We start from the raw sequence: 14,914 nt of genomic DNA, 5'->3' as shown, positions 1-14,914 counted from the left end.
TTGAAGAAAGTTTACTCCCAGATATTACTCCCATGTTTTTTTTTTTTTTAAAGACTAAAAAGGAAGTTAGGATATGGTGGGGTATATGATAATTGTTACATTTTGTTGAAATATTCACAGGTTGTCAATAACATTTGGTATATCATAATATCCCCATACTATCTGACCATCAAATCTGGATGATAGAAGGATAATACACACAGATGCTCAAGGCATCTATGTGTATTATCCTGATTTACTTACTTCCAGACTATTCCTATTTATTTTTCTATTTTTTACTTTAGACTATAAGTTTCTTCAGTGCAGAAAATGTGTTAACCATAAATGTATCTTTTAGTAGCTGTTCAGTAAATATTTTGAATTAATGAAAAATTGATTCTGATTATCCAATATTGTACTTCAACTAAACATATGGTAAGATTCAGGCTCAAATAAAGCAGCTAATAGAGTTAATAAATTTCAAAACAATAGTATCAGCCACAAAATGGATAGCTTTTTGAAAAACGTTAAATCCCATATTTTATCCCATGGCATGTAAACTATTCCAAATAATGTATAATGGGACCAATACTTGAACATAATAGAGATAGAGAGATTCCTAAAAATCTAAGCAAGTTATTAGTTAATAGTGAAATGAACTGCCTGTGGGGAATTTATTTCTCAGCCTTCAAAGGACTCACACAAGCCCTGGGTAGTATCTTGCTGAGAAACTCTTTTTGAGGAAATTAATTTCACTAGTAAAACATTGAATAAATTACTCTCTGAGATCATTGCTAGCTCCTATGGTATGTTTCTAATCTCACTCCTACTGGTAGGCCAAGCGTTTTCATAAGCTATATTATGAGGATATCTACACTGGCATATGCATGAAATGTGATGTTGTCAAATACTGAGTATTAATGTGAGTTTAGCAACATTGGGCTTTACAGAGATTTTCTTTAAAGCAATTACATTCCTTGGAAAAAGATTTAACTTAGTAATTGTTTTCTAATTTACTTAAGATATGCATTTAACAACTTAACTAAACAGTAGTTATAAAGATATTTGACATTTTAAAATCAAAACATTACAGATTATACAGTAGGTATGATGTGTAATTTAAAAGTGCACCTTCATTTACTAGAGTTACAACTCCTTTATTGATGTATGCGAAATTAGCTGCATTCACACTGGCCTTCTGACGCTGTTTAGCTTTTCACTGAATTTGCCTTTTTTTTTTTTTTTCAGCATTACCACTTTTAATATTCAAGGCTATTCCACCGGTATCAGTGATTTGAATACCTTGGATGATAGCACATGGCAAAATATTTTGGGTTTACCCTTATGTGCAATTAGTCCTAGGCATTTCTCGAGAGATGGAAGAAAAATAAAGTTGTTCAATTGTGGAACTCATGTTTCTTCCAAGTGAATGTGTACCTGGAATATCAAAGTGCTGCCACAGATCGTTCCTCCATTACCTAACAGTTGCTCAGGTCTGACAGACATGCTCCATCATCTACCCACATCACTGGATGTGGAAGGGGGATTTCTTTCTCTCAGTAGAAAATATAGTAAATGAGGTTCTACAGGACAACAGGGATGCCACTAGAAAAAGATAGAAAGAGAGAAGCATGTTGGACCAAGCATTAACTAAGAGTACTTTTTTTTACTAAGAATGAAATTGATTTCTTGTCACTGTTCTCACAGCAAATTCCTTTCTTAACATTTTTTTTTTCCTTTTACAAATGATTCCACTAGGGCCCCAAATAAAAACCTAATGCTTTGAATAAAGGTAACAGGGTCATTTTCTACATTAGCACCTATGGCATAGATGTTAGGGCAGACTTAGGTTTGGGGTGAAAAAAACCCTTTTACAGCTTAGCCTTTAGGGCCAGCTGCTGCCCAGGTTGGCCAGACTATGTAGTAACACACCTGCTTGGTCTATTTAGGCAAAATTGTGGCAGGAAATTAAAACCATAAACAGGGAAAGTTGCATTTGTAGCTAGATTTACATTCCAGGCATCTCAAACTGGCTTAAAATATGGCATCAACTTAATTCTCTGAAATACTAATTTTCTGAGTCACAGCATGTGAAAAATGGGTCTAATGCTCCTATGTCGTAGGTAATACCTGGCTTGATAGAGAAAATGAAGAGGGGAAAGCTAACCAATGTTCTTTATTTTTCTTTCTTCCTTTAATTGATACATTACTTTATCAATACCTGGATTAGTTATAATGAGAAATAAGGTGGCCTTCAGAGATATAAAGATACATGGACTGCTGCAAGGTAAGAATTAGAAGGCATACGAATCAATGGACTCTGGAATGAGATTTATTTGTTTATTTGTTGTTTAGGAAAGGCCAGAACTTTGGCTCTAGATTTTCTATTAGCCAACATTAAGAGGGAAACTTGACCAGCTCCATGGTTGCTAAAAATAGATCAGTTAATCATAAGAATTAGGGATTCTTCAAAGAAAGTTAAATAACAATAAAATTTATCCCAATGGTCCTCATGCAAAGAACACTCACTGATGTACTGAAGAGTGTCCTCAGTAGCAGGTTTGCAGAACTGCCAACGAGTGAGCTTCCCCAGCTGTTCTTATAAGATTCTTCACTCCCAGCTGGTATGATAGAGTAAAGATTATAAACATCTTAATTACAAATTTTACTCTTGTGGGTTCTTTATGGTCCACTGGATCAACTCATTCTTTCTACAGCCCCCTCAGCCAGTGGAGGACTCCATGATTTTGCACTCTAACATAAATGAATCCATTCCATTTCAGGTATTTGAAGACAGATGACGTGTATATATTTCGTCTACAGTTAGCGTGTTGTTACTTTTTTCTGAGCTAATGTAGTTGGTCCGTGTTCCTTTATAATTACAATTCTTTATAAAACTCATTAAAGAGAAAATGAAATTGCATTTATTTTAAAGTGCTATCATATTATTTGATACCTAAACTTAGGCTATTAGATATTTAAAACTTCAAAATGGATAATTACTAAATTAAACAATCCCTTAGACTTTTGTTTTAATTTATTACTGGACTCTTATGAGACAATGTTTTGTTATTAAATACTATTTTTTGATTTTTGACTAAGTTGATCATTTAATCTTCATTAATATTTTCTTGAGTGCCTCCCACTCTCAACCTTTCCAATGTATTTTTCTACTTAATTACTTAATTTGAAATAATTACAGATTCAAGTATAGATGAAAAAAATTATACAGAGAGATTCTGTGTGCTCTTTGCCAGTCCCCTAATGGAAACACCTTACAAAACTGCAGTACAATACCACTGCCAGGATCCTGACTTGATACAACAAAGATGTAGAATATTTTCATCACCATAAAAATTTCTGGAGTAAATAACAAGAATAATTGTTGAGTCACATGGTAGTTACATGTTTAGATTTTTAAGAAAATGTCAAGCTGTTTTCCAGAGTGGCTGTACCATTTTACACTCTCACTAGCAATACACAGGCAAATATTTTCTCCACATTTTAGCAAGCCCTTGATGTTGCCACTCGTTTTTTTTTTTGTTCTGTTTTGTTTTGTTTCAGCCTCTCTGATAGGTGTGTACTGACATTTCTCTGTGGTTTTAATTTGCATTTCTCTAATGACTGAAGATGTGGAACTTGTGCTTATTTGCCATCTGTATATCTTTCAGGTATGAGGCTCTTTCTGTCCTTTGCCCATTTTTTCCTAATCGGATTGTTCATTTTTACTGCTGAGTCTTGAGAGCTTACTATATATTTCAGGTACTTGTCCTTTGTCAGATACATGGTTTGCAAATATGGTCTCCAGTCTGTATTATGTACTTTCATCTTAACAGCATCTTTCCCAGAGCAAAAATTTTAAATTCTTATAGTCCAATTTATTGGGGTTTTTTTGTTTGTTTATTTTTTGTCTTTTCTTCTCTATCATCATTTTGGTGTCAAGTCTGGAAACATTTTGCCTATTCCTAGGCTCCGAAAATTTTCTCTTATTTTTTTCCCCCTAAAAGTGTTATAGTTTTACATTTAACATTTATGTTTTTGAGCCATATTGAGTTGATTATCATATAAGGTGTTAAACTTAGGACTTAGGTCTAGGCTCTTTTTTTTTTTTTTTGCCTATTGACATACTGTTGTTCCAGCACAATTTGTTGAATTCTTCTATTGGGCTGCTTTTAGACTATTGTCAAAAGTAAGATGGGGATATTTGTGAAGTCTATTTCTGGGTTCTCTGTTCTGATCCACTGATATATGTGTGTTATACCTTTGCCAAGTTGCCAACACAAGATGGTCTTGATTACTGTAGCTATAAAATAAGTCTTAAGATCAAGTAGACTGATTTATTTTATTCTTTTTCAAATTGTTTGAGGTATTTTTTTTTTATTTTCCATATAAATTTTAGAATATTGTCTATATCAACAAAAATGTTGCTGAGATTTGATAGAAATTATGTCAAACACGTATACTAATTTGGTGAGAATTGACATCTTTATAGTTAACATGGCATATCTTTCCGTTTATTTAGGTTTTTCAAAAAATTTATTTCTTCAGCATTGTATAGTTTTCAGTGTACAGTCTTGTATATATTTTGTTAAATTTACACCTACACTTCTAAGTTTTGAGTGACTGTAAATGATGTTGTAATTTTAATTTTGTTGCCCATGTGTTCATTGCTCGTATGTAGAAATATAATTGATTTTTGCATGTTTATTGTGTATCCCATACACTTGCTGATCTCATGTATTAGTTCTAAAATATTTTTTTTAATAGATTCCTTGGCATTTTTTCATGTAGGCAGTCCAATCATCTGTAAATAGTGACCACTTCATTTCTTCCTTTTTGAACTGTATGGATTTATTTATTTATTTATTTTTCTTGCCTTATTGCACTGGCAGGATCTTCCAGCACAATGTTGAATAAGAATGGCAAAAGCAGACATCCTTGCCTTATTCCCAACCTTAGGGGGAGCATTTACTCTTTCACCACTAAGTGTATTGTTATCTGTAAGGTTTTGGATGATATTCTTTGTCAAGTTGGAGAAGCTTTTCTCCATTTGTATTATACTGAGAAGTTTTCTCATGATTAGATATGTAGTTTTGTCAAATGTTTTTTTCTACATAGATTACTAATCTTCTGATGTTTCTTTTTTTAGCCTATTTGTATTGCAGATTATATTGATTGACTTTTAAATATTGAACCATCCTTACATTCCTGGAATGCACATCACTCAGTTATGGTGTATAATTCTTGTTACATATTGCTTATGTATATATTGCTTAAGAAGTTTTGCATCTTTATTTATGAGTGATACTGGTTCATTTTTTCTTTTCCTTCTCTCTTCTTCTTCTTTTCTTTGTATTTGTCCAGTTTCGGTATTAGACTGTCTTAGTCTGCTCAGGCTGCTATCACAAAGTACCACAGACTGAATGACTTAAACAATAGAAATATATTTTCTCACAGTTCTGGAGGGTGGAACTCTAAGATCAGCGTGCCAGGATAGTTGGTTCCTGGTGAGGGTTGTCTTCCTGACTTGTAGACAGTAGCCTTCTCCCAGTGTGCTCACGTGGCCTTTTCTCAGTGTGTGCCTGTAGAGAAGGATCTTTCTTCTTATTTTTGTAAGAGTACTAATCCTATTGAGTCCTGCCCTTTTGACCTCTTTTAACCTTAATTAACTCCTAAAGATCCTCTTTCCAAACACAGTCATGTGGAGGATTAGGGTTTCAACACATAAATTGGAGTGGAGGGGCACAATTTAGTCCATAACAAAGGGTAGTGCTAGTGCCATAAAATGAGTAGGACAGTGTTCCATCCACTTCTGTTTTCTTGAAGAGATTGTGTAGAATTGGTGTTAATTCTTTAAATGCCTGATAGAATTCTCCCGTAAAACCATTTGGGCCTGGATATTTCTTTTTGCGGAGTTTTACTTGCTATAGGGTTATTCACATTATCTATCTTCTATTGGGTAAGTCATGATACTTTGTGTTTTTTGAGGAAGTGGCTTATTTAATCTTAGTTGCCAAATTTATGTATGTAGAGTTTTTGTAGTATCCTTTTATTATCTTTTTGATATCTTCTGGGCCCAAAGTATTATTTGTGGTTTCATTCATGATATTGAGGGTTTGTATCTTCTAAACTCCCTATCTTTTCTTGTCAGTTGTGCTAAATGTTTGTCAATTTTATTGATCTTTTCAAAATATCAGTTCTTTGTTTCACTGTTTTTCTCTATTGTTTTTTTACATTTTATTGATTTCTGTATTTATCTTTTCTTGTTTTTTGCCTTTGGTTTGCTTTAGGTTTATTTTGCTCTTCTTTTTCTAGGTTCTTGAAGTAAGAGCTCGGATTAGTGTTTGGAGAGTTTTTCTCTTTTCTCATGTTTGCTTTTAGTGCTATTAATTACTGTCTGAGAACTTTTTAGCTAAGTCTTACTAATTTTAATATATTGTATTTTTATTTTTATTCATTTCATTGTTTGTTTTTATTTCCCTTGAGACTTCCTGTTTGATCCATGGATTATTTAGAGGTGTGTTGTTTAGTTTCCAAGTGAATGAAGATTTTTCTGCCTTTTTCTCTTCTTGATTTCTAGTTTAATTTCATTGCTGTCACACTCTGTGTGATTTCAATTCTCTTAAATTTGTTGAGGTTTGTTTTGTGGCTTAAGATATGGTATATCTTACTATAGGTTCTATGGGAACTTAAAGAAATGTGTATTCTGTTCTTTTTGAGTGGAGTGATCTATAAATGTTGATTAGATCCTGCTGTCCAATGATGTTGGTGAATTTTGTATCCTTGCTGGGTTTTGGTTACAGAAGATCTAAACTCGGTGTTGTTGATTTCCTTTCTGGAGTCAATGTTTGCTTCACTAAGTTGCTTTCTACATTACATTAGATAACATTAGATAACAGCAAGGAGTCTGTTTGTATGACAGATGATAAACAAGGGTTTATTTTCCCACTTACCAATTATTTAGTTCTTCATGTGAATGGACTATTTGGGAATGGTTCAGATTGACATTCAATGGAAAAAATAAAGAGAACAAATGAAGTTCTTTAGGTGATCAGATATTGTAGTTCACGAATGTGGATGTAATTTGAGAACAGGTGAGAATCCACACAAATCTAGGAATCATATTAAATGGAAAAAAGTGATGAACCGAAAGGTGGAGGGGAAAAAAAGATGGCCACAGAAGGGTCAAAAAGGATAAGCCAGGCCTCGGGAGCTCAGAAGCATACGGGTTTTAAAAGATGGAAATGCAAGCTATTTAGCAGAATGTGGGTCTTCTCAGGTCTTGTTTTGGGAGACCTCTCATAGATCATAGAGCAATCTGAGGATTAATTCGCCCCCTGGACATTCACAGCCTCCTACCTTTGGCATGCCAGGTGTCCCACTCTCCCCAATAGCACTGCTCTGAATCCATCCAAAACACACCATTTCACAAATGAAATGTAATTAAGTAGCTTTTGTAGTTGGCTTTGTAAGGTTTTCATGTTTGAGCTCACAAATGTTTGTGCGTGCGCGCGCGCGCACACATACACACACACCTTGCCTGTTATAAATATATTTTAATTAGGAAAATGAGTTTTAAATTGATTTATAAGAAATTATGGTTTGGCTGTAGATTGAGGTTAGGAATTAATGAGAGTTTTTGTTTTGTTCTGTTTTGTTTTTTAAATAAAACTGAAGTAAAAATTAAACTAATTGACATAAAATGAATATACTGAAAAATGAAACAGTATGTCATAGATTTTAGAAGCATTTGTAGAATTATTCTGTTACTTAAATATGACTTTTTTATTTTTTAGCTTGTTGTTTCTGTGATTAATCTATTATTTCATTATTTGGGCATAGTAAATCCTCTTGATTAGGTCCAGAGTACTGATTCTGTAATGACTGGCAAGCCAAAATTTCTCCTGTAGGGGATGAACATTTGGGCTGCTTTCTTTTGGCATCAGAACTTTGTGTTCAGTTTACACTAAATTACCTATCTGTAGACAAACCTATTTAATTAGGAAACTTTAGGCAAAATATAAGTTGATGAAACCTCTCTTTGACCTATGGAAAAGCTGCCAGTTTTTAAAGCATTATGCATATGATTGTAATAGTTCAATCAGTAAAATTTTTCAATATATCCAAATATAGTGTAGATGAAAAACGTTTCTTAGAGCCCAAAAGATGCATCTTGAAAGCCAAACATTAAGATTGATTCATTTGACCTCTGCTAGTAAGGTAGTAATTGATTTTTATTTATTATGCAATGGCTGGTACAATTTCTTTTCAAGAGAAACTGCAGTTTTTTTAGGGGAGATATTAAGAATAAGCACATTCAATATGAGATGTGACAACTGACTACTTAATAATATAGGGGGAAAAGAATAAACTCAAAAGCACATGAAAAATCACAGTGTTTTGTGCAGCATGTGTAAGGACAACTTTGCACTGCTCTGTTATTTTCCATATGCTCCTTTGAAGATAATGGTATATCGTAAAATTCGAAGAGAGAACTGTCTCTGAAGATACTACCAACTCTGATGCTTAAAAATGCTTAATGTCAATTACCTAGCAACTCCATGTGTATGGGTGATCTAATAGTTTAATGGCATACTTCAGATAAATATAGCATAGTTAAAAGAGTTATCAAATGACTTTACCAAGCTTTACAAACAAATTCATACTTTTTAAACTATATTCATGTTTTTTCGTTTTGTTTTTTTTTTATTTTTTTTTATTTAGATTATCCGGATTTCAGCTACCCTCCTCTATAGTGAGCACGGGATCTATCCTCACTCTGTGGTTCACGACAGACTTTGCTGTGAGTGCCCAGGGCTTTAAAGCACTGTATGAAGGTAGGAGATTTCCTGTGCTCTGCACACACATTCATTGTCCAAATGATCTAGTACATGCTATGCTGGATTAACTCTCGTAATGAAAATCTAAGCCACTGTGTCACATGTGATTTCATGTTATAAACCTTTGACTTTTGTGTAATATACTGGCAATTGGATAACACTATTTGCTATAATTGTCAAACTTTCTAGCACAAAGAATGTTTACAATTTTCCTTTATTTGTAGAACTTTTATTTACTGGCTTTTATTTTTGTTGTTTTGAAGTGGAGAAGTTTTGAAAATTATGAATACAAGTTAATAGCACTCCTATGACTCGAAGAGTTCATTTTTAATGCAGATGAGTTGTCTTAACATTTTTGTTGGGCAAAATTGGTGGTGCTTAAATAAAGGGAATCCCATTAAATGAGCTTTCATTGTCAAGGTTAAAATTTTTAGTTGTGAAAATTAATTTGGTTTTACTGTTTGATTGTCACAAGTCATAGAGATTTTGTTTTATTTGTTTTAGTGTCTTCAGATTTTATGCCTAGTTACTTTTAGGGTCTCGCTATCATTATTGAGCTGCTTTTTGGAAGAAATCATAAAAATAAAACAGAGATTGAACTTTGATAGAAAAAAATGATCATTTCAAGCATTAGATTTTAAGAATTTGTACAAGCAACACTTTAAGTTTGAAAAGTGAAGTGTGTCTACATTAGTCATGTTTCACATAGAGACCTTAAATTTTCTTTTATATGTAATAAAAGAGCTATTATTTTTAACACAAACTGTGGAGCCTGTGAATTAAAAGAAAAAACATGACCATGGGCAGGGAAATAGACCAATTCCTATTTTACAGCACACGCAGTTAACTTCGGTTGCTGTTCTCTGCTATGTCACTTGTACATACATTCTTATTTGGATTTTTGAAGTACGGAAAAAATCACTCTTCAGGAAAGTTAAAATCTACATGAGGTTTGTGCAACTGAACTTACATGTAGTACAATTATCAGAAAATAAAAGGATAGAATGTTCTCTTTGCAGATATACAAACAAACGAATTTATCTTTTTATTTAAAGTTATATGTGAATTGATGGTGAGGATTGTATACTATTCTGGCCATATTGTTTTTCAGGAAACTACATTTGTACATAAGCCAGCATCAGTGGCTGGAAAGGGTTAATTACTTTTAAGTATATTACTGACTATCAAGGAATATTTAATTTTTGGAAAGTAATGGGCTAATTTAAAACCAATGGGTGCTATTAGCTTTCAAATTTGCTTCTCCCTATGTACCACTTCCTAGAACCTTAAATTTATATAATTCATTTTTTGCTTGATGTTAACAAAAGTATCTCTAAAGCAATCCATACTAGCTGCCTGTGAAGCATTCTTGTCCAGTAAAAATATATATGATATATACTGAGAAGATAGATAATGCTTCCACATTTTAGAAACCTTGGCAATTTTCCTTTTCTTCCTGACAAAGTTAATACTTGAATATCATATTTTGCTGGATTTCCTGAGATTAATGCTGTTGAAACTGTTGATATTGAGTGATGGCCAAATAAATAATTCTATGAAATCTTTTTTTGGCTATTGTTGTGGGTTTACCGGTTGTCATACTGATATAATTAAAAAGATTAGTGAGATTGTCTCTGTTGGAAAAATATTTTTGTGTTATTCAAAAAGACAAATTGAAAAAATAACTAGTAAAGTGAATAGATCCATAAGTTTTTTTTAAATGATGATATGTGGAAAAGCTTTTCTTGAAATTTAGATTTTTAATAGTGATTTATTACAATATAGTCTATTTACATGTAAATATAAGACTTATTTTGAAAGTAAAAAAAGAAAAACTGTTAAAAAGATACTTTGTCAGCAAAATCAAAATTGTATCATCTAATATTTACAAAAATAGTGAGACTTCATTTAGATCAGTGTATAAAATATGCAAATACATCTGCTGAAATACGTGTGTGTGTGTGTGTGTGTATAAAGCTGAAGCAATAATAATGGTCGAAAAAGGTCTAAAATTGTTTTAAAACTGCCTGAGCATCCTTCTTTTGATTATTCATATTTCCTTCTTTCCCATTAGCTTTTATTTTGAAGAGACTGTCCCTCAGGTTAATATATTATAATTTTGATGTATTATTCAAGAACACTAAGGAGACTGAATTTAGATATAAAATATTAAATCAGCTTTTAAAAATAATTTTCTATAGTTCTTAAAAAAGTACTGTTTTCTTCCCATTAAAATTAGTATTTATTTAGTATTCACTAATTGCCATTTAAAATTTTAATTTAAATTTATTGGCTTGAATTAAAAAAATCTTCCAAACTTCTAAGATCTGTCTAAATGTGATAACCTTGGTAATGAACATAATCTGGGCACTGAACTCAAATGTTTTCCAGCAGTTGTTTGAAATAGGTATTATTTACATAAAATATTATTCATACATGGAAATACTAAACTGCATAATAAGTATGGAAACAATATATTAAAACATTCTAATTAATGTGTTCAGTCATTGAATTTAACTCTGAGAAACAAATAACATTTATAAGTTTCACACTAACATTGTTCATACAGAATTTGACTTTCTGAATATGGACCCATTCAGGGTCTTAGCAAATAAGTTTATAAATTGTTAGCAAAATCAACACATTTTTAATGGGTAAATACAGAATAAATTAAAATCACTAACTTAATAGGGTGCTCTTGTAGTATTTTATTTGTTAGTTCCGTTATTGAACAGTATTCTTCATTGTGAACCAAAGAATTTACATAATTCTCCTTGATAAATTTATAACCAAAATATTGGGATTGCATATAATTTACAGTGACATAGATTACTATCAAAATTTCTGTATATTCCCAGTTTTGAAGCAATATGTACATAAACAGCATCTAATCATGTGTTTTTATTTGCCGTCTTTTTTCATCAAGATCTCAATTGTTCAAAAAAGTAATTATTTTTGTCATAAAGCTCATCTGTGTTCGAAAAAAAAAATTTGGAGGTCAAAACCTGACCTAAGATTAAGGCATCACAAACTCTAGACTCAAGGACATTAAAGAGAACATATTGACTTGTGACACATGATAATCTAGAGATTGTACCCCAAAGTACCCTGTCGGTTTGAAGTTCTTTCTACTTTTTCTGGTTTTAAAAGGGAATGCTTCTATTTTCCAGTAATTTTTTCCTATTAGTAATGAAGTAAACCAAATGATAGAAACAGTAATGAATATATGATGAAAACTCTTGGACTTACAATTATTGTAATTTTGGTTCTGAAGTCTGAAATCTAAATATTTATTTTTTAATGAAATTTTTTTGTTAATGCACAACTTTTTTTTCTAAATAGCATTTCAAATGTTCACAAACTATTTGTGAACTTTTTCATACATTGACTTTTTAATAATCTAAATCTTGTTTATATTTTAAAAATTAGTTTTTATGAATTATTATAATTTAGTTTGACATTTTACTGTTATTTTTGTAAGAGAAATGTTTTTTTGAAGTCTATTGCATTTTTTATGATCCAGTATTTTTTGAAAAGTAGAATATTTGTGTATAATACAACTCATGTTTAAATAGAAAGCACCAATTCTGTGAATCAAAATAGTGAGTCTAATATTTATTTACTAGAATCAGTACTTGCTTGTATAGGACATTTCCATAGATTGGGAACCAATTGTTTCTGAACAATTGGCAAAGACTTTATTCGTGGGATGTCAGGTTTTTGAAAGAAATCGAAATGAAAATAATTTGTTATAGGTATTTATATGTGCAATAATCAAATTGGAAAGGCAGAAGAAAGGTTGAACTGAATTCTTGGTTAAAGCAAAGCTGATAAATAATAGGAATCTATTCTCATTAGGATTGCTTTAAATATGACAGCTGACATGGTAGCTGAAAAAGGGAAATTTCTTAAACATAAACACATATATGACATATGTTGATCATAAAATACTAATTTTACACATTCAACATTTATCTCAGCCTCCTAAGGTGCCATCTTTAAATATACAGTATTGGCTTTAAATTTTATGCGTGAAATCTATAGGAATCTGAAAGTATAAAAATCAATTAAAAGTCAATTTTAGTAAATAAATACTGGAGGCATAGTGAGGAGAAATTCAACATTACAAGTAGCAAAATTTTGCTTATGGCTGGAATTTGTTTTTAATACAAGATAAACAATTCACCTGTTGGAGTGGGAAAAGCAATTGCCCATGGAGATGGTCTAAGGGCCTCCCTTGGGCTCTGAAGGAATTCTTTTTTTTTCATGCTCTTTTTTCTTAAAATCATTCATTCTATCAATTATAACATTATGTTGTACTAACTAATGTATATGTATGTGTGTGGATGGATAGGTAGGTAGATAGATGACAGATGGATGAGTGGGTAGACAGATGGGTTAATAGATAGATAGATAGATATGCCTGGACTGTGTGGAGCTCTTACATACATTATATTATTAAATACTCACAAGAACTCCATAAATGAAGTAAAATTACCTACTATTATCAGACAGAGTAAGTAGGGTAGTGAATTACAGTAATACAGTTTCCTAAGATCCTATAGCTTCTAACTAGTGGAAGCAGAAGTCAAGCACTCTACATATCTTCAGAAGTTGTATTTCTTACCCACTCACTATATATTCCCTCATGTATTTAGGTTTATTTGTGTATGCACACATATGCAAATGCACATGCACAAATGCATACATATTGACACTTATGTATGCACACATGAATGCACATGTCTACACATATATAAACACACACATGGTGTGTATGTGGTTATGTAAGTGGACACACAGACTTCCTCATTCATTTCTTCCCTCATTTACTCACTAAGCATTCACTGAGCATGTAATGGAGACCCAACACTTAAAGTGATAGGGATGCAGAGATGAAGTGACTCGTGCCTGTTTTCGTGGACTAGTGAGGGAGGATGACAGCATTCAGTAGAACAAGGAGTACACCTGGTGCTAATGACAGTCATGGTGGTCTGACAAAGAGGGTGAAAGACAGTTAGGTCAGCTCTGTGCGGGCCAGGTGGAGATCACCACAGTTGGCACTTGAGCTGCTTTTCTGTCTTGAAAAATGTGTTTAAAAAGCTCATGTGTGAAATGCCTACTTTGTGTCAGGCCCTGAGTAGAAGTTCCCCAGAAAGACAGATAATAGGAGGATCTTTCTGAGTGAGGAAAAGACTTGTGTAAAAATATGGAGGATTGTGAGAAGTGTGGTTTGACAAGAGAAGGAAAACGCTGCAGCAAGACAAAGTCGACAGGAGTGGAGTCTCACGGGGCCAAGGAGGACCTGCTGGGCCTCCCCCTGAGCCCACACCAAGCCTCCGCCATCGGACCCACACACCCATGAGCAAGGGACACTGAAAGCGCATGCTGTGAGATCCTTAAAGAAAGGGCTGAATTCATTGCACTGGACTGCGAAATAAAGTGTGGCATTTTTGTTTGCATACACTTACAATTTTATCACCTTCTGACTTTTAAATAATAAGTTTGATGTCCAAAATACATGCAAGGAAAAAAGGGAAAACATGGATTAAATGAATTCTGAATTCCTATAGCACTTTTAACTTTAGCCATTAGATGGCACTTAATATACCCTCTCTATGGTCATTTTTCTTTGTACCCCTAGGAGCAATAATAGCATTTAAGAAAACGTTGAATCCTTGACATTTGGCACAGAGTAAATATTCAAATATATTTTTTGGTAAAAAATCTACACATGACCTCCACTTAATTTTATTGAGTAGTTTACATTCCTTTCAGTCAAAACCTAAAACTACTAGTAAGTGTTACAATTGAAAGATTTGAATTTTTTTTTTCCTAATTAACGCACCCACTCACCCAGAAATTTCTAAGAGAAAGCACTGAGATGATTTAAAGACAAAGAGATTATATGATCCACAATATGGACAAACAATCTCTGCAAAAATAATTGGCTTAATATAGGCTGTTAAACTCTCAAAAACTAAAAATTAGGTAGTACTCATTTATTCATTTATTATACATTTATTTTATGAAAGAATGGCCTACATTTTCATATACTCCATAATCTTTCACCAGAGAAAAGTGAATCTTGGCTA

General features: G+C 32.5%; 1 protein-coding gene across 1 annotated transcript in view; it reads left to right on the top strand.

Annotated features, from left to right (window-relative positions):
* The window catches only part of CSMD1 (CUB and Sushi multiple domains 1), a 1,614,989-nt gene that overhangs the window by 177,373 nt on the left and 1,422,702 nt on the right, over window positions 1-14,914 (top strand). Inside the window, exon 3 of the mRNA XM_063099815.1 lies at window positions 8,704-8,816. Within this exon, the coding sequence (XP_062955885.1) occupies window positions 8,704-8,816 (113 nt within the window). The remainder of the gene's footprint in view (window positions 1-8,703; window positions 8,817-14,914) is intronic.

The sequence above is a fragment of the Cynocephalus volans genome, chromosome 1, assembly GCF_027409185.1.
Source record: "Cynocephalus volans isolate mCynVol1 chromosome 1, mCynVol1.pri, whole genome shotgun sequence".
In the NCBI taxonomy this organism is placed as follows: domain Eukaryota; kingdom Metazoa; phylum Chordata; class Mammalia; order Dermoptera; family Cynocephalidae; genus Cynocephalus; species Cynocephalus volans.
This window is presented reverse-complemented; position numbering and strand designations above follow the sequence as displayed.